The sequence below is a fragment of the Camelina sativa genome, chromosome 16 (genome assembly GCF_030686135.1).
Source record: "Camelina sativa cultivar CO46 ecotype springtype chromosome 16, ASM3068613v1".
Lineage (NCBI taxonomy): Eukaryota > Viridiplantae > Streptophyta > Magnoliopsida > Brassicales > Brassicaceae > Camelina > Camelina sativa.
In genome coordinates this window covers 24,509,276-24,531,663 of record NC_141895.1, presented here as the reverse complement: position 1 = coordinate 24,531,663, position 22,388 = coordinate 24,509,276, and the positions used below count along the sequence as shown (strand labels likewise).

Sequence of the window (22,388 nt, the reverse complement as noted above, 5' to 3'; positions counted from 1 at the left end):
CAATGAAATGGTATTTTTGAAAAGTGAGATATAAAAAAAGGTATTTTTGAAAATACCCCAACTTTAACCATGAAAAATAAAATAAAAGATACGTATATGTTTCTAACATCTTCGCTATTAAAATTGTAATGATTGTTCAAGTTCATACGGAATTAATATTAAGTTCAAAATTAATATGCTAGTAGAAAATGTATTTTTATCAACGAGAAATTTAAATGAAATTTTATTTATTAATTTGTAAATGCTTTATTCTTGTACGAAAATACTTTTTTAAAAGTTGATGCGACGTGAGGGAAAGCAATATTCTTTACGTGACGCATGCTTATTTCCATCCCTCTCTATAAACGACCGTTACTCACACCGTCACACCTCTTCTTTATATCCACACACTCACCTGTTCACTTAAGTTAAAAAAAAAAAAAAGAAAAAAAAAATCAAGAACATATCATCTGTGAGCTTCAGATATCGAAATCAATGGCGAACAAACCGATTCTTCTGGATTACTGGCCGAGTATGTTCGGTATGAGGGCTAGAGTTGCGTTGAGGGAGAAAGGTGTTGATTTCGAGTACAGAGAGGAGGATTTCAGCAACAAGAGCCCTTTGCTCCTCCAGAGTAATCCCGTTCACAAGAAAATCCCGGTTCTCATCCACAACGGTAAACCGGTCTGTGAATCTCTCAACGTCGTCCATTACGTTGACGAGGCCTGGCCCGACAAGAACCCATTCTTCCCTTCCGATCCTTACGGGAGATCTCAGGCTCGTTTCTGGGCCGATTTCGTGGACAAGAAGGTACCTTATCCCTTCTCTGTTCCTATATTTTCGTAATTTTTGTCTGAAACAGGATACAAGGTTAATTTTAGGGTTTTGTTTGTAGATATGTAAGCTTGTTTGATGTCTACTACTTTGGATTTGATTTGAACTTTTTTTTTGTGTGTTCATCTGAAACAAAGTTTGATGTTATTATGTTGCAATGTGTAATGGATTCAGTTCACCGAAGCACAAGTGAAGATCTGGATGAAGAAAGGTGAGGAGCAAGAGGCAGGGAAGAAGGAGTTTATTGAAGCACTCAAGATTCTTGAAACTGAGCTTGGAGACAAACCATACTTTGGTGGAGATAGCTTTGGCTATGTAGACATTTCCTTGATTACATTCTACAGTTGGTTCCAAGCATACGAGAAGTTTGGTAACATCAACATCGAATCAGAGAGTCCCAAACTAGTCGCTTGGGGAAAGAGGTGCATGGAGAAAGAGAGTGTGTCTAAGTCTCTCCCTGACTCTGAGAAGATTGTTGGATACGTCGCCGAGTTTAGGAAGAACAATCTCGGATCTGAGTGAGTAGAAATTGTTGTTCTTTTGTCGTCTTATCTACGTTCTGTTCTGTTCTGTTCTGTTTTTATCTTTGGTTTTCTGTGTTCCTTAATAATAATGCGAGAGACGGAGGGAGCATTAGTGATTGTGTGGTGGTATGTATGCATCCTAATTGCTAAGTATGGATTTTAAATAAACTTTGTTTTGATTTAAGCGTCTAAATGTGAAGTCGTATTCACGAAGGAGAGATTACTAGATTAGTAAAATCGTTTGGAACCAATAAAAGAAAAGTTCTCAAAAAACAAGAATCACGAGAAGATATATTGTAGATTTCTATGTCACTTTCACTACAGAATGACAGTTTTTGTTTTTCCTCCCTCACGAGACGCATTCTCCGCTGACGCTTGTACGAAAATAGTGTATAATAGAGGGCTATTATTAGTAGAGCTGGTGACCACGTTTCCATCATGCAAGTATAGTGGCCATACAAAAACAAAATTATAAAAAGTGTGTTGGGTTCTCAACCGATTTTGGGAGGACATGGCAGCCTAAAGCACTAAAAACACCTCCATCATCAGCTCAGTTCCCTCACTTTGAGGTTTGAGTGGAGACTCCACTACGGTCGAGTACACATGCATTATCTTCTTCTTCTTTTTTTGTCATTATTCTTTTTTTTAATGAATGTAAAATTTTATTCATCAAAAAAACATGTTCTTTACAGCAAGTGTAACAAATGCTATTGATTTTTTAAAATACTACCAACTTTATGTTCTAGTGGAAAACCAGAGTGCAAGAACGTCTTCATAATGGTGGTTGCCGGATTTCAGAAGGAAGAGCAGCTTTGTTCGAATGGTCTTATCAATCCAATTTTCAAGTCGAGGTGCAGAGGACGGGTCTTCACCATGCCTACGATTGTTGCGCTCTCGCCATAGTAAATATACCGTTGTCTGAAAGGTGTATCGCAAAAACAATAGGGTGTGCTTACCAAGTGTAGTATCAGTAATTAGCCTCTGAATAGTGTACCAGTCCGAAGTAGAGTAGGTACCAAGGAAACCAGTTGTGAGTTTGGACCAAATCTGATGTGAGAAGGGACAGTGGAAGAAAAGATGATTCCTTGTTTCCAGTGAAGATTTGCAGAAAGAGCATATGGAATCTGCATTTCTATTCTACTTCAACATACGGTCTCCCGTCGAGAGTCTGTTCAGCATACCAAGCCAAGTTATAAAAGCATACTTTGGGGTGGCCTAGCAAAATCATACACCGATGCCCAAGGACAGGTTGGTTTCTCTGTACGTATCTGCTGCCAAGTATCTCGGGTTAAGAACCGAGGCTTGAAACCTGTTTTTCCTTTCCAGAGATGCAAACCCTCTATACCCGGTTCCCGCTTTGCTCTGACACTTGTGATTTTGGCTTCAACGCGGTTTAACGCCGCACCCCTGCGTCGCCGTGGTTGATGTGTTGTCATTACAGTTGCGACAGTCGTATGTTTCGGGATCCCCAAATCGATACAACCCCTGTCGCCTAACAGATCATGTAACGTGCCCAACGAAGACCATTGATCGTACCAGAATGATGTTGATTCACCATTGCGTATGTCCTTGCGGTGAAAGTTCTTTGCCAATCCTCTGAGTTTGAGCAACTTACGCCACATCCACGAACCTTGAGTAAGCGTGTCACCAATATCCCAAAAAGAACTCTGACGAATGAGGTAGGTGTGAATCCACTTTCCCCACAATGAGTCTTTAGATAGTAACCTCCAAATGAGCTTTAGTCCACAAACAATGTTTGTTTCTTTTAATGACCGTAAACCTAACCCGCCCTCGCAATGCGGGGAGCAAATATCTTGCCAAGCAACCTTTGCCTTATGAGTATTTAGATCTGGTCCACTCCAGAGGAAAGCAGAGCAAAGCTTCTCGATCTCTTTCAAGCATTTACCGGGTAGGCGAAATGCAGAGGACCAAAATTTTGCAATGATCATAAGAACCGACTTGATAAGCTGTAATCGTCCACCATAGGACAAGAATCTACCTGTCCAAGTACCAATACGATGTTGAATTTTAGCGAGGAGCGGTGCATAGTCATGACTGGCCATAGATTTGGTTAAGAGTGGAAGGCCATGGTAACGGACTGGTAATGTGCCAACTTCAAAAGGGAAGTTTGATTGGATAGCTTCTTGTGTAGATGGAGATATCCCAGCCATATAAAGGGTCGACTTCTCGAGACTAATCTTCAGATCCGAGATTGTTGCAAACTCATCAAAAATTTGGATCACACCTTCTACTGATCGTGTAGTGCCCTCTGCGAAAACCATAAGATCATCCGCAAAGCATTGGTGCGTGAGAAATAGGTTGTGACATCTAGGGTGATAGCCAAACCTATTCTCCGCAGCTGCTTTATTTATCAAGTGAGATAAAACATTCATACAGATGACGAACAGATACGGCAAGAGAGAGCAGCCCTGCCGTAGTCCACGGGCACTACCAAAGAAATCTGCTAGCTCGCCGTTGACCTGCACCGAGAAAGTAGCTGTGGAAATGCATAGTCGAATCCAATGAATGAATTGTGCATGGAAGTGTAAGGCATGAAGCATATTAAGCAGAAAAGACCATTGAACCGAGTCAAAAGCCTTAGATATATATATATATCTTCATGGCACAACGAGGGGAGATGTCTTCTTTATGGTAGTCTTTTACGAGTTCTGATGCTAGGAGAACGTTCTCCATGACTAACATGTCCTTCACAAAATCTGATTGGTTAGGAGAGATAATCTCAGGGAGTAGGCCTTTAAGAAGATTAGCAAGGATTTTCGAAATCACTTTGTAGATAACATTACAACATGAGATTGGCATGTATTCTTTCATGACTCTAGCAGCATTGGTTTTTGGAATCAGAGCGAGAATAATGGAATTTGCACCCTTTAGCAAGAAACCTTTTTGAAAAAAAGATTGTACCGCCACCGTAAAATCATTACCAATAACAGACCATGCACTCTTATAGAACTCGCTTGTGTAACCATCCGGTCCCGGACTTTTATTTGCAGGCATGGAGAACAGAACACTCCTAATCTCCGCTGCAGAAACTTCTCTGATCAACATGGCTGAGTGACTGTCACTGCAGCGAAAAGGCAGCAAAGATTCAAGCAATTCCACAGTCGTACCTGCATAATCACTTGGAGATTGACCAAGAAAATCAGAGAAAAACCAGACTGTCTCCTGTTTAATGGTCGCTTGCGTATTTGCAATAGAGCCATCTGCACAGTGAACCTCACGGATAGCATTGTGGATTTCTCTTATTTTAACTGCGTTGTGAAAAACACGGTTATTCTGATCCCCCACAAGGAGCCAGTGTAATTTTGATCGTTGTTTCAAGAATTCTTCTTCAAGACCAACAACACATTGCCATCTCTCAAAAGCCTCTGCCTCCTCCTGCACAGCAGCAACAGTTGGATTTGTCAAGGTCGCAACTTGCTTAGTACATAACACAGCATGAGCTTCACTAGTTCTTTTGACCAAGTCACCCAATCGATCCTTTGTCAAAGCATGAATCTCCTGTTTCAGGTCCTTAAGTTTCTTCATAAGTCTGAACATTGCAAATGTGGAAGGAAATAGAGCCTCTGTTTTATCCCAATATGACCTCACGAGAGTCAGAAAATCAGCCAGATTTGCGACTGAGTTCACAAACTTAAACGGCTTTTTCAGAGCAGGAGTACCAACGTACAACTATACTCGACTACGAAGGTAATCCGAGCATCCTCCAGCCTCAAAAGTACAGTAAGCACGTGGGAATCGTTACAGCCAGACATCATTGATGAGGACACGATCTAGTTTCTTACATATGAGGCCATGATCACCCTTGTTACACCAGGTAAACAACGGACCATGACATCCTATATCCGTCAAGTTGCAGTGACTCACAACAGCTTGAAATTCACACATACCCGGAGGCAAAACAGGAGAATGAGAATAATCAGAGTGCTCCTGACCATCCAGTATTTCATTAAAATCACCCATTAGTAACCATCGCTTGTTACGGAAGAGTGGAGAATCATGATGGTGTCGCATATCGTCCCATAACGCCCTTCTCTCTTCCATCGTGTTCTTTACATAGATAAAAGAACAGAAAAACTCCTCTGCTTCACCAGGAAGCAAAACAGAGCAAGTGGCAATTTGATCAGTCTTAAAAATCGGAGTCAACCGCACATTTGGTCTCCAAAAAACCCAAATGCGACCTAGACGATGATATTCATAATTAGCCAAAAAAGACCAGGTGGGAAAAACCGATGATATGATTACAGTTGCCTTTGTTTTCATGACTCGCGTCTCCAAAAGGCAGCCAAATTGCATCTCAGAATTTCTTGTCCAGTCACGAACCACGAAATGTTTAATAGTTTTGTTGAAGCCGCGAACATTCCATGAGAAACACATCATTTAAACATTACGGCGAAGAAGCTTCTTTGAAGCAACCGAGGCAGCATCCTTGGTTGCAAGCGCTGAAGTTTCCACATTGTCCTTTTGTTTCTTTTGGATAGACGTGCCAATGGTGGTCTTCCGCCCCTACCAGCATCAATAATCTCAACCTGAGCAGTAGTACGAACTTGCTCAGTTTGCTTAGCAATTGCAGCAGCAGGTGATTCCACAGGAGCCTAACCCACAACATCAACTTTTTCAGTTATTTCCCCATCCTCTTCCTCATCCGGACTGAGGACTGCAAACTTTGATGTCGATACTATAGGGATACTGGAATCAGAGCCAGAGAGCTTATGAGGACTCCGACCAGTTTTTGATGGTGAGACAGCAGACCATTATCCCAAATCCTCCGTCAAGTCCACAACCTTTTGACCCACCTCTTCAGACGTACCCTCAACCAACTGCTTATCCTGCGGTGAAAACAGAATAGAGGTTATAGTGGTGGATGCTTGGACAACGCCACTCACTACTGTGCTTACTGGTTCGGTTACTGTTTGTGAAAGAGTTTCAGTTTATCCCACTTTCGCGGCTTCAACACACCTAGCTGCCAGATGTCCCCATTTCTCACAAACAGTGCATCTTGGTGGCAACCAAGGATAGTGAAAATGAACACAAAAATCTGATCCGCTTTTAGTATAACAGATATTTTTAGGTGGTACTTTTGATAGGTCCACATTCACAAAAACCTTTGCAACATCAAATTTAGAACAAGCCAAAGTATCAGGATGCAACCGTATTGGTGTTCCCACCGCACTCGCACTGTTTATGAAACTTAGTCCTTCCCAAGAGTACATATGCAACGGAACCTTCTTCAAATGAACCCAAAGTGGGATCGACTTTTCCTCCAGTGGAGTCTTTTCAACGACTGGAGACCTCTTCGAGACCACCATCGGCACTTCTGCAATATTCCACATACCACGCTTTAGAATCCTAGTTCGAATGAGTGGATCAGGGACCTTAAAACGCAGAGTAGTGGCGTTTACTTCATAAACATCGATCCCGTGGAACTCTGGACCCTACTTCCATATCTTGTTTAAGATCACATGAACTTTTCCGATGTGGGGAGCATTATCCAAGAATTTGCCGACAAGGAAATCCTCCCAAAGCGGCGTAACATTGTTAAGAACTTCATCCGGAATCTCCATAGAACATTTTCCCTCTGAATTTTTTAGATCGACATCAAACTTGTGCAGAACTTGTTTATTTTTGACCATTGAGACCCATGACTCCTTCACTTTAGGACGAGGGATCTCCAAAACACCCTCAGATTTCTCTGACATCCCCCTCCGAGCAGCCTAACGGCGCCGGCAGGCAAAACTTGTCAAACACGAAAACCAAACCCTAATCGCCAATTTTTCCGCCTCCTTACCAAAATGCACCGTTTAACCAAACTCTAATCGCTCTTTTGTCACTATTCAACCAATAATATCAACTAGACGTGTAGAGTTTAAAGTTTAAACAACAAAAAAAAGAGTTACAATAATCCACACTTAGGATGCTTTACAATTCATGGAGAACTTTTCATCCGCCCTGCTGTAGTTGATACGCCACTAACAGTAATTAAAATACGAGATATTGTTAAGTTACTATAAGACTAGTGATAGAAATTATATAGTTACCACACTTTGATTTTTCTTAAACCGTTTCATATGGTTGGCCACCAAAGTTTTAATAATTTTGAATGACACCCTAACAAGGCTACAGGTAAAAGTCGAATCGAGAAGAAGAGCTTCACCGATCGCAAACAATGGCAGACGAAGTGATCCTTATGAGTTACTGGCCGAGCATGTTCGGAATGAGGACAGTGATCGCGTTAGAGGAGAAAGGAGTGAAGTACGAGTATAGAGAAGAAGAGGATGTGATCAATAACAAGAGTCCCTTGCTTCTAAAGATGAATCCGATTCACAAAAAGATCCTGGTTCTCATCCACAATGGTAAACCGGTTTCTGAATCCATCATCCAAATCCAATACATAGACGAAGTCTGGTCCGACAAGAACCCATTCCTTCCTACTGATCCATACCAAAGATCTCAAGCCTTATTTTGGGCCGATTTCATCGAAAAGAAGGTAAAAACATTAATGTGTCTTCAAATTTCACTTTATTAATTTAGCAATTAAAAAGATTTCAGATCAGACTCTAGGGTTTTGCTTGTAACTCATGTGTATGTGTATGTTCCTTGTTGTACAATGAACAGTTGTTCCTTTGTGGGAGGAATACTTGGGCAACGAAAGGTGAGGAGCTAGAAGCAGCCAAGAAGGAGCTTATTGAAATACTCAAGACTCTTCAATCTGAGCTAGGAGATAAACTTTACTTTGGCGGCGATACATTCGGGTTTGTAGACATTGTGTTGATTGGGTTCTATAGTTGGTTTCCAGCATATCAAAAGTTTGGTAACTTCAGCATTGAAACAGAGTGTTCGAAACGGATGACTTGGGGAAAGAGGTGTATGCAAAGAGACAGTGTGGCTAAGGTTTTGCCTGATTCTGAGAAAGTTTTTGGTTACGTTTTACAGCTTAAGAAGGTATATGGGATTGAGTAAGAGAAGATCTCTTTGTTTAGCTATATAAGTTGTGTTTATCTGGAGGTTTTCGTGTTTAAATTGTGTTCTGTTTAAACTAATGATTTATTGAAACAACTAGTTGAAAAAACCTTGTGTTAAATTTAAAATACGTTGAAAACATGTTGAATTTATACACCAAACTAACGGATCTGTCGGATGTGACGTGATGTTAAGTCCAGTTTGTTTTCAACGTACTTAAATTTTTAACATTTAAGTTTTAAAAACATTCTTTATTAAATTTTTTGTTTTTTAAAGCTGTTTATTAAAACTAGTTGAAATATACGGTATACCTCTGTTTTTTAAATAGGCTTTGCTTTTTGTTGGGCTGAAGATGAATGGGATTTGCAATCCAACACACACACCCCTTGATTGATGTCGTCTCCAAGCAAACGTGACTGATGATGAGAAACGCAGAAGCTAAAAAAGCGCATCTCTTCTTCTTCATCATAATACCCCCCATTAACCATCACACACAAAGGCTATAGATAGTCATAGTCTCGAAATATATACACTAGGAGTGTAAAAATAAAAACTTTTCACAACGAGCATTATTAACCTGAGCACCCGGTTCGGTGGCTGATCTTAACTCAGAACCATGAAGTGACCTTATATGTTGGATCCCTGAACGGTTACTTAGAATCTCCTTGAGCCTTTTCCTACAACATATCAAATCAGCATCATCAATACTTCGACTTGGGAGTTTAAAAACAGAAGCGAGAACTGCTAAAATCAGGAGGAGACTTCAAAATTCAACACGGTTTCCATCGATCACAAAAAAAAAAATCAGTAATCGCAGAAATTGTGTTTGTGATGTTTCATTTTTTTATAAACGATTATATAAACTGATCAAGTTTCCATTTTTTTTAACTCTCGGAGTGAAAACCAAACTTTAGGTTCAATGATAAATCTAGCCGTTATTTAGGTTCGGTTAAACTTTTCTATTTTTCTACTTAGTTACTGATTTATTTCCCTTTTTTTTTTTAACCTTTTGCATTTAAGTTCGGGTAAAAACTAAAAACCATTACTAGTTCTGATTTATCTAACATAGTGTGCTGTCTCCTTTGTAATTTTTTGGATCTTGTTACTTATCTTTAGGTGATCAAAATTGTACGGTAGTACCACCAACCATTGTATCATATAATCATAATCTGAACTTGAATTCAATAGTGTACTACATGTAAACGAAAAAAAAAAATCTAGGATAAGTTTATATATGGTGTCTGAGTCTGACGATATATGTTTTAACTTTTAAGTTAGAAAGTTGTACGGATTGTGGAATTGATTAAGCATAAGCAAAAGATTACTGTCGTGTATTTTTGTTATTATAACATGAAAACAAGAATAGATAAGCATAATGACGTAAGCAGTGGCCTAAGCATTTTTTAAACTCCATTTAAAAAATCATATCTAATTCAATAACATTAAGTTGACTTGCTTAACAACGTTCACACCTTGCTTGCTACGTGTCTTAACCTTTAAGATTCAATTAAATTTTCTCATTTTTATTCACAGTCAAATAATATATACATCAGCAGCGCATACAAAACTGAAAACTCCTTATATAATTGATAATTCCACTATTTCATACGAATTAGCCATTAAGAGTATAGGAAAAAGTTTTAACAAATATCTATCAGAGTAGAGATCACAATAATGGCTGATGAAGTGATCCTTCTTGATTACTGGCCGAGTCCATTCGGAATAAGAGCAAGAATCGCGCTAAGAGAGAAAGGAGTTGAGTTTGAGTCCAGAGAAGAGAATCTGAGAGACAAGAGCCCTTTGCTTCTCCAGATGAATCCGGTTCACAAGAAGATCCCGGTTCTCATCCACAATGGTAAACCGGTTTGTGAATCCATGAACGTTGTCCAGTACATCGACGAGGTCTGGTCCGACAGAAACCCTATCCTCCCTTCCGATCCTTACCAGAGAGCTCAAGCCAGGTTCTGGGTCGATTTCGTTGACACCAAGGTACCAAATCCAAAATCTCTGTTTTAAAGGTTTTGTTTACGTAGACTTGTAAATTGAGAATGTTTTGGATTTTGATCTTTTAAACGGAAGCAGTTGTTCAAGCCGGCGGATCAACTCTGGCAAACGAAAGGTGAGGAGCAAGAAACAGCAAAGAAAGAGTATATTGAAGCACTCAAGATTCTTGAATCTGAGCTTGGAGACAAACCTTACTTTGGTGGAGATACCTTCGGGTTTGTAGACATTGCCATGACTGGATATTACAGCTGGTTCGAAGCATCAGAGAAATTAGGTAACTTCAGCATCGAACCAGAGTGTCCCATACTGATGGCTTCTGCCAAGAGGTGTTTGCAGAGAGAAAGCGTGGTTAAGTCTCTCCATGATTCTGAGAAGATCCTTGAGCTCGCCTATAAGCTTAGGAAGATATATTGTGTCTAATAATAGTCTTATTCATTCCACCATCTCACGTTTCTATGTTCTCTATCTTTTTTTAAGTTTATTGTTTGTGTTCTGTGAATATTGTCCCCTTTCTTTTTTATTTCACCAAATAAGATCTGTTCCTCGATTTAAATAGGACTAAAATGTTGTGCCTAGGCTTATAAAAAATCTTAAGGCAATTTTATAAGTCTAGCACTTGTTATAAAAGTGAAAAAAGGTTTCAGAACATATGAAACAGTGATAATGAAAACTAACCAAGTCAGTCACTCACTAAATCATTCAACCTCTCTTGTGACATACAAATAGGAATATCTCTTAACAAATAAAATATAAAAAAAAAACCCAAAACACATAATATAAACTAATTACATTAACCCTAGTTTTGCTTTTGAACCAAATTGTCATTTTATTATGGCTATAAGAGCATATTACCTTTTTGCCAAAGCAGGTCCACTTACTCTCTTATCTTTCGTACAAAAGTTGATTGAAGTGGACAAAAAGATTCGAAACCTTTCTTTGTATAGGCTCTATAATTACCACTCTCTCTCTTCTTCACTCAGCCTCACCGACAACTTAAAAAATGGCAGAAGAGGTTATTCTATTGGATTACTGGGCAAGCATGTTCGGTATGAGGACGAGGATTGCTTTGGATGAGAAAGGAGTGAAATATGAGTATAGAGAAGAAGATCTGAGTAACAAAAGCCCTTTACTTCTTGAGATGAACCCTATTCACAAGAAGATTCCGGTTTTGATCCATAAAGGTAAACCGATCTGTGAATCCGTAATCCAGGTTCAGTACATCGACGAGCTCTGGCCCAACACAAACCCTATTCTTCCTTCGGATCCTTACCAGAGAGCTCAAGCTAGGTTCTGGGTAGATTACATTGACAAGAAGGTTACATTTTCTCTTTTATGTTTTTTTTTTTTCTTGAGTTCTTTGCACTATGATCCGTTGATGTGTTGCTAAATGTTGTTTTGGGCAAAATTGGGATCAGACTTACGGACCATGCAAGGCTTTATGGTCAGAAACAGGGGAGAAACAAGAGGCAGCGAAGGTGGAGTTCATCGAAGTACTCACGACCCTTGACTCGGAGCTTGGAGACAAATCTTTCTTTGGAGGAAACGAATTTGGACTTGTGGACATTGCCTTTATCGGATTCTACAGTTGGTTCCGTACGTACGAGGAGGTAGCGAATCTCAGCATCGTAGCAAAGTTTCCTAAGCTAATCTCGTGGGCACAGAGGTGTTTGAAGAGAGAGAGTGTGGCTAAGGCCTTGCCTGATTCAGATAAGGTTCTGAAGTCTGTCTCTGATCATCGGAAGATTGTTTTAGGACTCGACTAGATTCCCCTGTTCTGCTGTGCTCTGTTTTTGTCATGATGTGGTGTGTGGGATTTGCTCTGTTTTCCCCCTGTTCTGCTTTGCTCTATTTTACATGTTTTTCAATAAGTCGAGTATAGCTCGATGTATGTTTGTGTTCGGTGGGATTTGAGTGAAGCTATGATCTATTTTTATTTTGGTTACTACTTTTTCAATAACAAGCATCAACGGTCGCTTAATTTGATCAACAAGGCCTTTTTTGGATACTATTTTATTTATAATCTTTTTTTGGATACTATTTTATTTATAATCTTTTTCGAGTACACACAGAAAACAAATCAAATGGTAAACCGTAAACATAAAACATTGTATTAAAAAAAATGGATACTATTTTATTTATAATCTTTTTCGAGTACACACAGAAAACAAATCAAATGGTAAACATAAAACATTGTATTAAAAAAATCTTAAAAGAATTTAAGTTGTAAAAGTCTTTTGATGTAATAATAGTTGCAAAATACGTAGTGCTTTTACACTATGTATATGGAGTTCGATTTTTCGAAATTTAATTTATTATAAAGATCAATAAAGATAGTGAAGATATCTGTCGTAATATAATCTCGTTCGTTGTTGTCTCGTATTTTAAAGTAAAACTGTTCATTGTAAACATGTTATAAGTATCACACTTGCGAAATTGTCAAATATGTTGGCAGTTGCATAAGTTATATTTTGTTGTGTGAAATATATATTATTATTTGTAATAGCATAAAACCAAATGAGTTCTCTTATAATGATGTAACATATCTTTATATAGAAACCGAGTTTCACACAATGAATTTGTTTAAAGGGGGAAACAAATTCAATAAAACTATCTCTCTAAGAATCGGATCAAAACTGAAGAATGAAAAAGGATTTAGATCTCTTGAAAAACAAATTAGAGTTTTGCTCAAAAATGAAGAAAAATTTATGGTTTCTGTATTAATTGCTCGATGGATTACAAAGAGGGGAACCCCGTTATTTATATGCTCTACTATATTACAAAATATGTCTACTTTCCTAATAAATAAACTATGATTAGGAAAGTTTATTTTTTCTTTCCAGGTTGGCTACTAGGTGAGCTGGGAAGTCGGCTTCACACTTTCGGGCTGAGCCTATTAGATCTCGCTAGACCCTAATTAAGGGTTGAATTCAACGTTATCTTTGAATTCCCAGTTTCGATTAACCGGTTCGATTTATGGTTTAGACCGGTATGTTGGGGATGCTAATTCCCGCACGAACACTTTATAAAAAAATGATGATGAAATGATATATGATACTATATAAATATATAAATTCATAGATTAAAAAAGAACCCAAAATCAGTCTTCTTATCATTTGATATTGCATGTAATGTAGACCATGTACTTAGTAGTACAGTTGGGTGTGTATAACGTGGACTTTTTAGGTAGTCTTTTTTTTGGTTCAAGATTGAGGGCTCGGACGCAACTCATAGTCCAAAGTAAAAGTAAGATGTGAGAGCCGTTCGTTTGGGGAAATCATTCTGGCCCAAACGGTTACTCTTGTGACTTGTCGACCATCACAATCCGCAAGGGAAAAAAAACTCAAAACAAACTTCTCTATTGTAATGTTAAAGTTTACATGAAACCAAACCAAAAAAAAAACTCAAAACACTCTTCGTTGGAATAATAAACAAACAAAAAATCGTTGTGGCTAACGTTATTGTCAAAATTTGAAAATAAATGTCAAACTCAAACAGAGAGTACAAAAGAAAAAATAAGAGCCACGGCACCAACGACGAGAGTACGTTTAACATGGGGACTTGTACTATGATTCTTTTATTATACTAATGAGTCCCACATTATGTTTTTACCTTTATCCAATAACCTTTTTTTGTTGTACAATGTATATAGAGCGTTAATGCACTAAAGCTTACTACTAAATATTCAACGTATAGAACAAACAAAATGTTAAATTTCTTACTTTATACGAGTCCACTTTATAGCATCCAGTAATAGTTTCGAATAAGATTGGACATTACTCGAAAGAAGAAAAATCAAATTCACATGGATATTGTAGAAATTTACAATGTATGGATCATAGATTCCAAATCTTATATTATTATACAAGTTACGAATTTCTTAACCGTTTTACTTTTCTGATAAATATCATAATAAGCACACACGACTTTTTTGCCGTCAATTGTTGGGTAAAATGAAACAATCAGAACTTTATCTTTTGTTAATAACCATAAAATCTATTGACAAAGTTTATTCTAAAGTTAAAGATGTTGTAACCATATATATATATATATATATATATATATATATATATATATATATATATATATATACAGTAAAACCTCTATAAATTAATAATGTCGAGACCATGAAATTCTATTAATTTATAGAGGTTTTAATTTCTCGATAATTATTAATTTATAAAGAGATTTTCTTAATTTGGTAAAAAAAATTTAAAAATAAAATTTAATCGTTATAATTAATATTTTTATAAAACCAATTAAAATGAAAATAGCAATTATCATGTTTTGAAGATAGTACCCAAAGCTTTTAATAGAGCAAAAATATTAAAAATGAACTCAAATAAAAGTTAATGTGTATATATACATATATTTAAATAATTTTATATAATTATTAATTTATATTATTGATAGGACCATATATTTACAAAAGATTTTCAAAAATATTATTATTTTATTATATTATCGAATTATGTTCAAAATTACACTAGTTTCAAGTTGGAGCCGAATAAATTTATTAATTTATAGAGATTATTAATTTAACGAGTATTAATTTATAGAGGTTTTACTGTATATATATATTCTTATTATAACTGCAAAAATAATCAACCAGATTGATCGAGTCAAAATAATTTATACACATATATACTATATTTTAAATACAAGGTATCACAATTGATCAGCTATGTATTTATATATTCTAATATAACAAAAATTGTAGAAGATGAATATGGAGTTGTACCGAACCCTCGGAAATATTAAATATAACAACCCCCCCCGCATAGTATTTACTTGAAATAGGTACTGTATTTATTATTTAGTCACAGAAAACTTAGAAAACATACTGTTACGAAATAACGTTTCTGATTATAATACTAATTTAAAACCAATTTATTGAATGATACGTTTCAGTGTAATGCTTTACCAATGCAAGAATATTTCAAAACATTATTTTATATTTAACGAGAAAAATATAAAAGAAGAAGAGAATAATTCAAACATTCCTGCACCCAGAAAAAGACATTTTGGCCAAAACCCATTCATATCAATTACATGTTGATCACTACTACTAATTAGAAATCAACAGTAAATTACTAGTACTAATCAGACATTAACAGTGTAATAAGTAAATAACTAATACTAAGTGTTAATTTTTGAGGAAAATTAAAAAATTTAAAGGCTTAAGAGTCACGTGATAGCTGTCTGTCTCGTGCTAATGACACAGCCGTTGGATAAGTCGTTTGCTGAGTCGGATCGAAGGTTTCGGTGGAATGCGAAGTATGTGATAATTACCAATTAGATTAAAAGGCTGTACGAATGTCGTTTTCGGTAAATACTTTTAGGGCTTTTGACCAAAATGGGCGTTGAATAACCCGACCCGTTAACCCAAACGTATATATTTTTATAATAACATAAAGGATTAATTATTTGTATAGCATTGACGTTAGAACGATAATGTTTTTGGGAATAAAAGAATTACAGAGGTTTGTTTGTGTGTTTTCAGGAATAAAATAAATTTACAGATTTTTTTTTTGTATATTATTTGATTTATTTAAGAGTTTGAATTTTAAATTATACACTATATATACTTAAAACAATTCGAAAGAACATAGTTTACATAAAAATTGTTGTACATACATTTTTCTTGCCAATTTAACTGTTTTTTTACGTATGCACATTTGTTAAATTAAAAATATATCAATCTCCTTGAGATATATTTAGTAAAGCATGATTGCCTTGACTAACTAAAAATGATATATTTTATTTCAAAATTACTATGTTTAGCATCATCATTTTCATAGATTGAAGAAAACATTTTTTACAAATTGGGTATTTTTTTTTTTTGAAAGAATGAACAATGAAACACTAGTCAGAAGAATCTGTATATTCTCCTGCTCTATATTAAGAGTATTTGCAAGCCATTTGATTAACTCAAAACGAAAATAAAGAAGAGAACTACAACAACAACCCCCTTTTGTTTTTAGATGTGGATAATATTTCCATACTAAATTACAACTCACAACATCTAATTTTCTTCAATAAAAACAGTTACAACGGAACTAAATGCAGTAAACAATAAAAGGATTATACAATTACAATTTGGGGTCACGAATAGAATATAATTAAAGGTACATGTTCATATACATATTACACGCATTAATTTTTTTTAATAATCAGCATTATATAGGCTTATGTAGAAGAGAGAATCCATAGATAAAAAACAATAGAGACAAATTATTTCCTTTTTATCTTATTCTAGAAAATTCCAATTAAAGCTTAACTTATTATTATTTGAGCCTTTGGAGTCGTATATAGCGTATAGTTAGTTTATTACAAACATATCTCTTTTCTCCCTAATAATTTTTTTTTTAAATTATAAATATCTTTAATATACAGTATTAGTGAAAACAAAACAAACAAACAAAAAAAAAAAGAGAAAGAGAAAAAGCCATTTTCATCACCATCGTCTTCTCTCCATTATCTCTCTACCAAATCTGGCAGAGAAAAATAACAAAAAAAAAAAAAAAACAAAATCGAAGGAAGAAATCTTGAAGGTTTTTGAATGGATAAGAGCTGTAACTCTTCCGGCGATTCCTCCGCCGTATCCGCCTCCACTACGAGTAGTACCGGTAACACCAACAACAACAACAGTACGAACAGAGATCATTACCTGAGACAACTCAATAAGCTTTCTCATAAGATATCAAAACCGACAACAAACTCATCCTCCTCCGCACCCGCACCTGCCGTGAACCGTGAAATTGATCATCATCCTCCTCCACCGCTTCCTCCGCCGCCGATAAATCAAGGGAATCTCCACCAGCACCAGCCTCCTGTTTACAATATCAACAAGAACGATTTCAGAGATGTTGTTCAGAAACTCACAGGCTCACCTGCACATGAACGGATCTCTGCTCCGCCGCAACAACCGATTCATCACCCTAAGCCTCAGCAGAGTTCGCGTTTACACAGGATCCGTCCTCCTCCTCTCGCTCAAGTTATCAATCGTCCTCCTGGTTCGCTAAACGACGCTCTCATCCCTCACATGAATCAAAACTGGACCGGCGGTGGGTTTAACCTTCGACCGACGGCGCCGCTTTCTCCTCTCCCGCCTCTTCCTCCCGTTCACGCGGCGGCGGAATCTCCGGTCTCTTCGTACATGCGTTACCTTCAGAACTCCATGTTCGCGATCGATTCGAATCGTAAAGACTTCTCTGGGTTATCTCCGTTAGCTCCTTTGGTCTCACCTCGTTGGTACCAACAACAGCAGCAGGAAAACGCTCCGCCGTCGCAAAACAGTCTCCCGCGACCACGTCCTCCTCCACCTTCCGCCGCTTCCGGAATAGTCTCGCAGACGACGCCGACATCGATTCCTGCGCCTCCACCGTTTGGGTGTTTGAATTCGCCTAAATCGCCATACGGATTACTCTCACCGAGCATACTTCTATCGCCAACGTCAGGTCAATTAGGGTTCCCGGTGTCTCCGACGACGGTGCCGCTTCCTAGTCCTAAATACAAAGGTCGCTGATCAGAAAAACGTCGGAAACCCTCTTGTCGGTCAACTTGACAAACGTCGTCGTTTTGACCATCACGACAAAATTCCCTTTGTTCTTTTTGTACATCATTAGTGGAGTGGTGTGAATCATTTGTTTTTTTTTTTTTTTTTTTTAATTAACTCCAAATTACTTAAATCTGTATTTCTTTTTAAACTTTCTATTGTTGTTCATGTTGGAAACAAAGAGTAGGAAAAAGAAAGGTATACACATTTGCAACTCTATTGAAAATTCTCTTACAAGTTCGCCATTATCATGATCAAAATTGCATACACATGTTTGTTTCATATTTAATAGTTTTTTGATTGATTTGCTCACTGGTAACGCCATTGGATAGCTATACCGATCACTGAACTGTTTCTTTCGTTGAATATTTGTTTTTGGCTCTGATGCTTTCATTTTCAGTTGAAACTTCAAACTCTGACGAGATCATTAATTTTCAACCTGTATTAATAGTGTAAATGACTAAAAGAGTGTCTATACTTAAATAGTTCTTTTGAAAGGTATTCTTTAGATAAATCAAGTTGATGATTGATCTTCAGACCAGGTAAAGTAATTGGCTTTTATACAGTCCAATCAACTAGTCTGCTTTTAAGAATGAGGACAATCTACGCCACAAGATAAGAGACAAGAGACTGACTTCATGATCTTCAAATTGATGAGAAAACAAAGAAAAAGGTTTCAATTGCATAGACATTGAAAACGATAACAACCAAAAATAAAAAGAGAAAGAAAATCAAGCAAAAGAGATAATAAAAAAAGAAGATGATTGATGATGGGTTCGGACTTGCCACAAATATGATGAATGAATAATAAGCTTTTGAAGATAAGCGAAATGGCAAGAGCGACCATTTAGATGATTAAGAAAAAAACATATGGACGAGAAAAGAAGAAATTCCAAACACTCAAAAGATCACTGCTGTTCCTCGGTCGGTTTTGGAGCTGCTGCTGCTGCTTCCTTGATCTCATCCGCAGCATCATCCTAATGTGATCATATCCCCCCCAAATTACAGAATTTAGTCAATGAAATACGGAATCATCCATTTACTAAAAAACAAAAAGAACAACCAAGGATTGTAAAGACAACAAACCTGCATATCGGATGTCCAGAGAGTAAGGTTATCACGAAGAAGCTGCATGATCAAGGTACTGTCTTTGTATGATTCTTCACCAAGAGTGTCCAACTCCGCTATGGCTTCATCAAAGGCCTTGATAGAACAACAACAAAAAACCAGTCACATTCATTTCCTTGAGATAAACAGAAACAAATGATATATAAAGCACGGATCCATGAGGTCAACTTTTATGGCAATTCCCAAATTCCACATTAGAAAAAAAAAAATGAAAGATGAGTAGCGGATTCAAATACCTGTTTGGCGAGGTTGCAAGCACGATCAGGAGAATTGAGGATCTCGTAATAGAACACAGAGAAGTTCAATGCAAGACCGAGACGAATTGGGTGAGTTGGAGCAAGCTCTGCATTGGCAATATCCTGCAATAATAGAGAGTATCATCACATTATAATAAGATCAAAACCAATTCAATCTCAAGATCTTATTCTAACCTAATCCCGAAATCAGAGTAATCTAATGAATCAACATCAACAGATCAGAGGCACAATTCAATTAAACACTAGATCTGAGATTGAGAAGAGAAAGAAAGAAAGGAACCTGAGCGGATTTGTAAGCGGAGAGAGTGTGTTCAGCGGCGTCTTTCCTCTCTTGAGCAGTCTTGAACTCAGCCAAGTACCTGTGGTAATCACCCTTCATCTTGAGGTAAAAGACCTTGGAATCGCCAGAAGCAGCGGCAGGGATGAGCCTAGAGTCAAGCAACTTGAGGATACCGTCGCAGATCCCGGTGAGCTCCGTCTCGATCTTAGACCTGTAATCACGGATCGCCAAGACGTGGTCGTCGTTACCGCGGCTCTCTTCCTTCTGCTCGATCGATGAGATAATACGCCACGACGCACGGCGAGCACCGATCACGTTCTTGTAAGCGACGGAGAGAAGATTACGCTCTTCGACGGTTAGTTCATCTCCGTCGACGGCGGCGGAGACTTTCTCCATGAACTCTACCATCTCTTCGTACCTCTCCGCTTGTTCAGCGAGCTTGGCCATGTATACGAACTCTTCACGCGCAGAAACCGCCATTGTTGTTGTTCCTTGAGAGATCTGAGATCTGAGATCAAAAGAGAGAGAGGGGACGGTTTGGATTTGAGGATCTGTGTGTTGTAGGTCAAGAGCGAGAGAGAGAGAGAGAGAGAGGACGATGAGAATGAATTGGGGTGTGGTGTGTTTAATGAGGGGGAAAAAAGTGATTTAATGTTAATGCGTTTTAGAGGAAAAGAGTGAAACTTGGAACCAAGATTTAATCTGGCCCGTTGGATTCGTTTCTTCTAATATTGTGTGGCCGGTCCTGCTTTTTAAAGGCAACTTTATTTGTTTGAAGCCCACCTTTTTTTAAAAAAAAAACCTCAAATTAAGAAAAACTTAAAAATACTTTTATGAAACAAAAAAAATGGTAAATATAATGTGATTGTTATGGAAATTTTGGGGAAATCTATAAAATAAATGGTATTGTAAATTTGATACAATTAGTAGTAGTATATGCATTTCTAAATGGGTCTAAGAGTTAAAATAAATAAAGGCTAGATTTTGTTGAGTTGAAAAGAAAAAAAAAAATTACTGTTATTATCTCTACCAATTAGAAAAGAAAAAAAAAATTAATATTCCTTCTATATCATAATAGACGATGTTTTAGGATTTTTACATAAATTTAAAAAATTTATAATGTTTAGATATAAATATATTATTTATTTATAATAACATATTTCATAATTATTAATATATAGTAATTCATCAAACTTTTAAATACTTATTTAATAATTTTGATAATTAAGATTTGGATACAATAATGGAAGCAAGTTGGGTTAACAAAAATTGAGATAGAACACAGCTAAGAGGGGTACACATGTGTTGTGAGCATGTGAGGGGATCCAAAGGACTCTCTCTCTCTCTTTCTTCTTCACATTTTCGTGGCGCTCCTCTCTAAAGCGTTACGTTTTCTTTCTATTTTTTTTTTGTATACGTTACTGAAATATAAATATGAATCGAATCATTTAACGGAAGTCAATCGTATTTGGATACCTCCTCGAAATTATTTATCGGTTTATCAGTTTACGCTTTACACGAAAGTCTTTTTTAAGATTTGTTTTACAGTTTTTGTTTATTAGTCTAGTGCTTATCCTTATCCATGATTATGTTTTTTTTCATATTCATAATCTAATTACTTCTTCGTAAAGGTTGTTTTATTTTCCTTGATGATGATTTATATTCAATAAATAAATTAAAGTCGGTTACTCTCTCTCTTTCTAGCATAAAATGTTAAAATATACAATGAAAATACGTTAAAACAGTTCGAGATTTATGGCTAGTCCATCTACATATGGTGATAAGAAGGTGAGAGAGAATGAGGCAAGCGCAAAAGGCTACTTCGCAAAAGAGATCACAAGTTTATAAAAAAAGAGTCGGATCAGTTAAACGACTATTTTGATCCGACGTGTGAGGGGGGGGAAAGGGACAACAAGAATAGTTGCGTAGGTTTTGCCCCCAAAAAAGAAAAAAGAATAGTTGAATAGGTATCGATGCTAAGTGGTTTAAACCATCGAAATATCCAATCCCTAATTTAAAATGTCTTGCTTGCACGTTCTCTACATAAAAATAAGGGTTTAGAAGCCAGACTCTTGGTAGATGAACATTTGATCTTCTTCTGGTGTTTTGGTAAGGATCGGGAGACGTGACATTAATTTGTGCCTCTCTATATAGTTCAACCTATCAATGACATGCCGTTTTCTAAGTATTTAAGGAGGAATGGTGACTCCCACAATGTATGTCGTTCGAGATCCCCGTAAGGTTTTGACATCATGATCAATCTAAAGTTTAATTAGTTGCCATCCCCTTATTCTTGGACATATAAGGGTATATATATATATATTTATTGACAAAGATTACATGAGCAGATTCGTAAACCGGATTTCCGAGTGGTCAAGGGTTCGATCACGCCTAGCAGAGGATCGGAATGGGTGATTGACTATTGTATATTGTTTATTTATATGTTTTCCAAACAAAGCATAAAACTAATATATATAAGTTGAGATGAAGATAAATGGATGGAAACTAACAACAAAATTATGGCAAAAGGAAAACGGTGTGCCCCTGATTTATGATTCGTTAGTTTGATGAATGATCCACCAACCTTAGCCATACAAAATTCACTTACAGGCCCACCAACCAATGAGAGAAAGTACGGTCCAAACTTAGAGTATGAATGATAACTGCAGTCAGGGCGGACAAATCTGTCTGCAGATCAGACCGTTCTGTTTTAAGTGTGGATAATGGACCGCTGCGGTCCAACTCTATTTGTAAGGAAAAACGATCTGCAATTGGACCGCTACAATTTTGTTTCTGTTTTTTGTAGACCACACCACTGCGGACTATTCATAATGAATGGTAAATAAAAA

General features: G+C 36.9%; 6 protein-coding genes and 1 pseudogene across 6 annotated transcripts; 5 read left to right on the top strand and 2 right to left on the bottom strand.

Moving 5' to 3' along the window:
• Positions 1-287: 287 nt before the first annotated feature.
• LOC104702623 (glutathione S-transferase U20) lies at positions 288-1,521 on the top strand. Its single transcript, XM_010473750.3, has 2 exons — positions 288-789; positions 988-1,521. Exons 1-2 carry the CDS (start codon positions 475-477, stop codon positions 1,333-1,335), a joined length of 663 nt encoding a protein of 220 aa, XP_010472052.1. The 5' UTR covers positions 288-474; the 3' UTR covers positions 1,336-1,521.
• A 4,429-nt stretch (positions 1,522-5,950) lies between these two features.
• On the bottom strand, positions 5,951-7,009 carry LOC147925912 (uncharacterized; annotated as a pseudogene).
• A 257-nt stretch (positions 7,010-7,266) lies between these two features.
• Positions 7,267-8,447, top strand: LOC104751732 (glutathione S-transferase U21-like). Its single transcript, XM_010473749.3, has 2 exons — positions 7,267-7,842; positions 7,971-8,447. Exons 1-2 carry the CDS (start codon positions 7,522-7,524, stop codon positions 8,313-8,315), a joined length of 666 nt encoding a protein of 221 aa, XP_010472051.1. The 5' UTR covers positions 7,267-7,521; the 3' UTR covers positions 8,316-8,447.
• Positions 8,448-9,840: 1,393 nt separating this feature from the next.
• Positions 9,841-10,884, top strand: LOC104751731 (glutathione S-transferase U22). Its single transcript, XM_010473748.2, has 2 exons — positions 9,841-10,304; positions 10,398-10,884. The coding sequence occupies exons 1-2, from the start codon at positions 9,990-9,992 to the stop codon at positions 10,737-10,739; spliced, it is 657 nt and encodes a 218-aa protein (XP_010472050.1). The 5' UTR covers positions 9,841-9,989; the 3' UTR covers positions 10,740-10,884.
• A 301-nt stretch (positions 10,885-11,185) lies between these two features.
• Positions 11,186-12,306, top strand: LOC104751730 (glutathione S-transferase U23). Its single transcript, XM_010473747.2, has 2 exons — positions 11,186-11,634; positions 11,735-12,306. The coding sequence occupies exons 1-2, from the start codon at positions 11,320-11,322 to the stop codon at positions 12,080-12,082; spliced, it is 663 nt and encodes a 220-aa protein (XP_010472049.1). The 5' UTR covers positions 11,186-11,319; the 3' UTR covers positions 12,083-12,306.
• A 4,279-nt stretch (positions 12,307-16,585) lies between these two features.
• On the top strand, positions 16,586-18,119 carry LOC104751728 (VQ motif-containing protein 9). The gene has a single exon (XM_087492330.1). The coding sequence runs from the start codon at positions 16,879-16,881 to the stop codon at positions 17,842-17,844; it is 966 nt and encodes a 321-aa protein (XP_087348456.1). The 5' UTR covers positions 16,586-16,878; the 3' UTR covers positions 17,845-18,119.
• A 386-nt stretch (positions 18,120-18,505) lies between these two features.
• LOC104751729 (14-3-3-like protein GF14 omega) lies at positions 18,506-20,470 on the bottom strand. Its single transcript, XM_087492331.1, has 4 exons — positions 19,540-20,470; positions 19,239-19,361; positions 18,961-19,077; positions 18,506-18,851 (listed from the first exon to the last, which is right to left on the bottom strand). The coding sequence occupies exons 1-4, from the start codon at positions 20,017-20,019 to the stop codon at positions 18,783-18,785; spliced, it is 789 nt and encodes a 262-aa protein (XP_087348457.1). The 5' UTR covers positions 20,020-20,470; the 3' UTR covers positions 18,506-18,782.
• Between the last annotated feature and the right edge of the window lie 1,918 nt (positions 20,471-22,388).

Coding starts and splice junctions, on each gene's coding strand:
- LOC104702623 (XM_010473750.3), top strand. CDS start 475: ATGGCGAACAAACCGATTCTTCTGGATTACTGGCCGAGTATGTTCGGT. Junction 790..987: donor CCGATTTCGTGGACAAGAAG/GTACCTTATCCC, acceptor TAATGGATTCAG/TTCACCGAAGCACAAGTGAA.
- LOC104751728 (XM_087492330.1), top strand. CDS start 16,879: ATGGATAAGAGCTGTAACTCTTCCGGCGATTCCTCCGCCGTATCCGCC.
- LOC104751729 (XM_087492331.1), bottom strand. CDS start 20,019: ATGGCGGTTTCTGCGCGTGAAGAGTTCGTATACATGGCCAAGCTCGCT. Junction 19,362..19,539: donor CCGCTTACAAATCCGCTCAG/GTTCCTTTCTTT, acceptor CTATTATTGCAG/GATATTGCCAATGCAGAGCT. Junction 18,852..18,960: donor TCTGGACATCCGATATGCAG/GTTTGTTGTCTT, acceptor TGATCACATTAG/GATGATGCTGCGGATGAGAT.
- LOC104751732 (XM_010473749.3), top strand. CDS start 7,522: ATGGCAGACGAAGTGATCCTTATGAGTTACTGGCCGAGCATGTTCGGA. Junction 7,843..7,970: donor CCGATTTCATCGAAAAGAAG/GTAAAAACATTA, acceptor TACAATGAACAG/TTGTTCCTTTGTGGGAGGAA.
- LOC104751731 (XM_010473748.2), top strand. CDS start 9,990: ATGGCTGATGAAGTGATCCTTCTTGATTACTGGCCGAGTCCATTCGGA. Junction 10,305..10,397: donor TCGATTTCGTTGACACCAAG/GTACCAAATCCA, acceptor AAACGGAAGCAG/TTGTTCAAGCCGGCGGATCA.
- LOC104751730 (XM_010473747.2), top strand. CDS start 11,320: ATGGCAGAAGAGGTTATTCTATTGGATTACTGGGCAAGCATGTTCGGT. Junction 11,635..11,734: donor TAGATTACATTGACAAGAAG/GTTACATTTTCT, acceptor AATTGGGATCAG/ACTTACGGACCATGCAAGGC.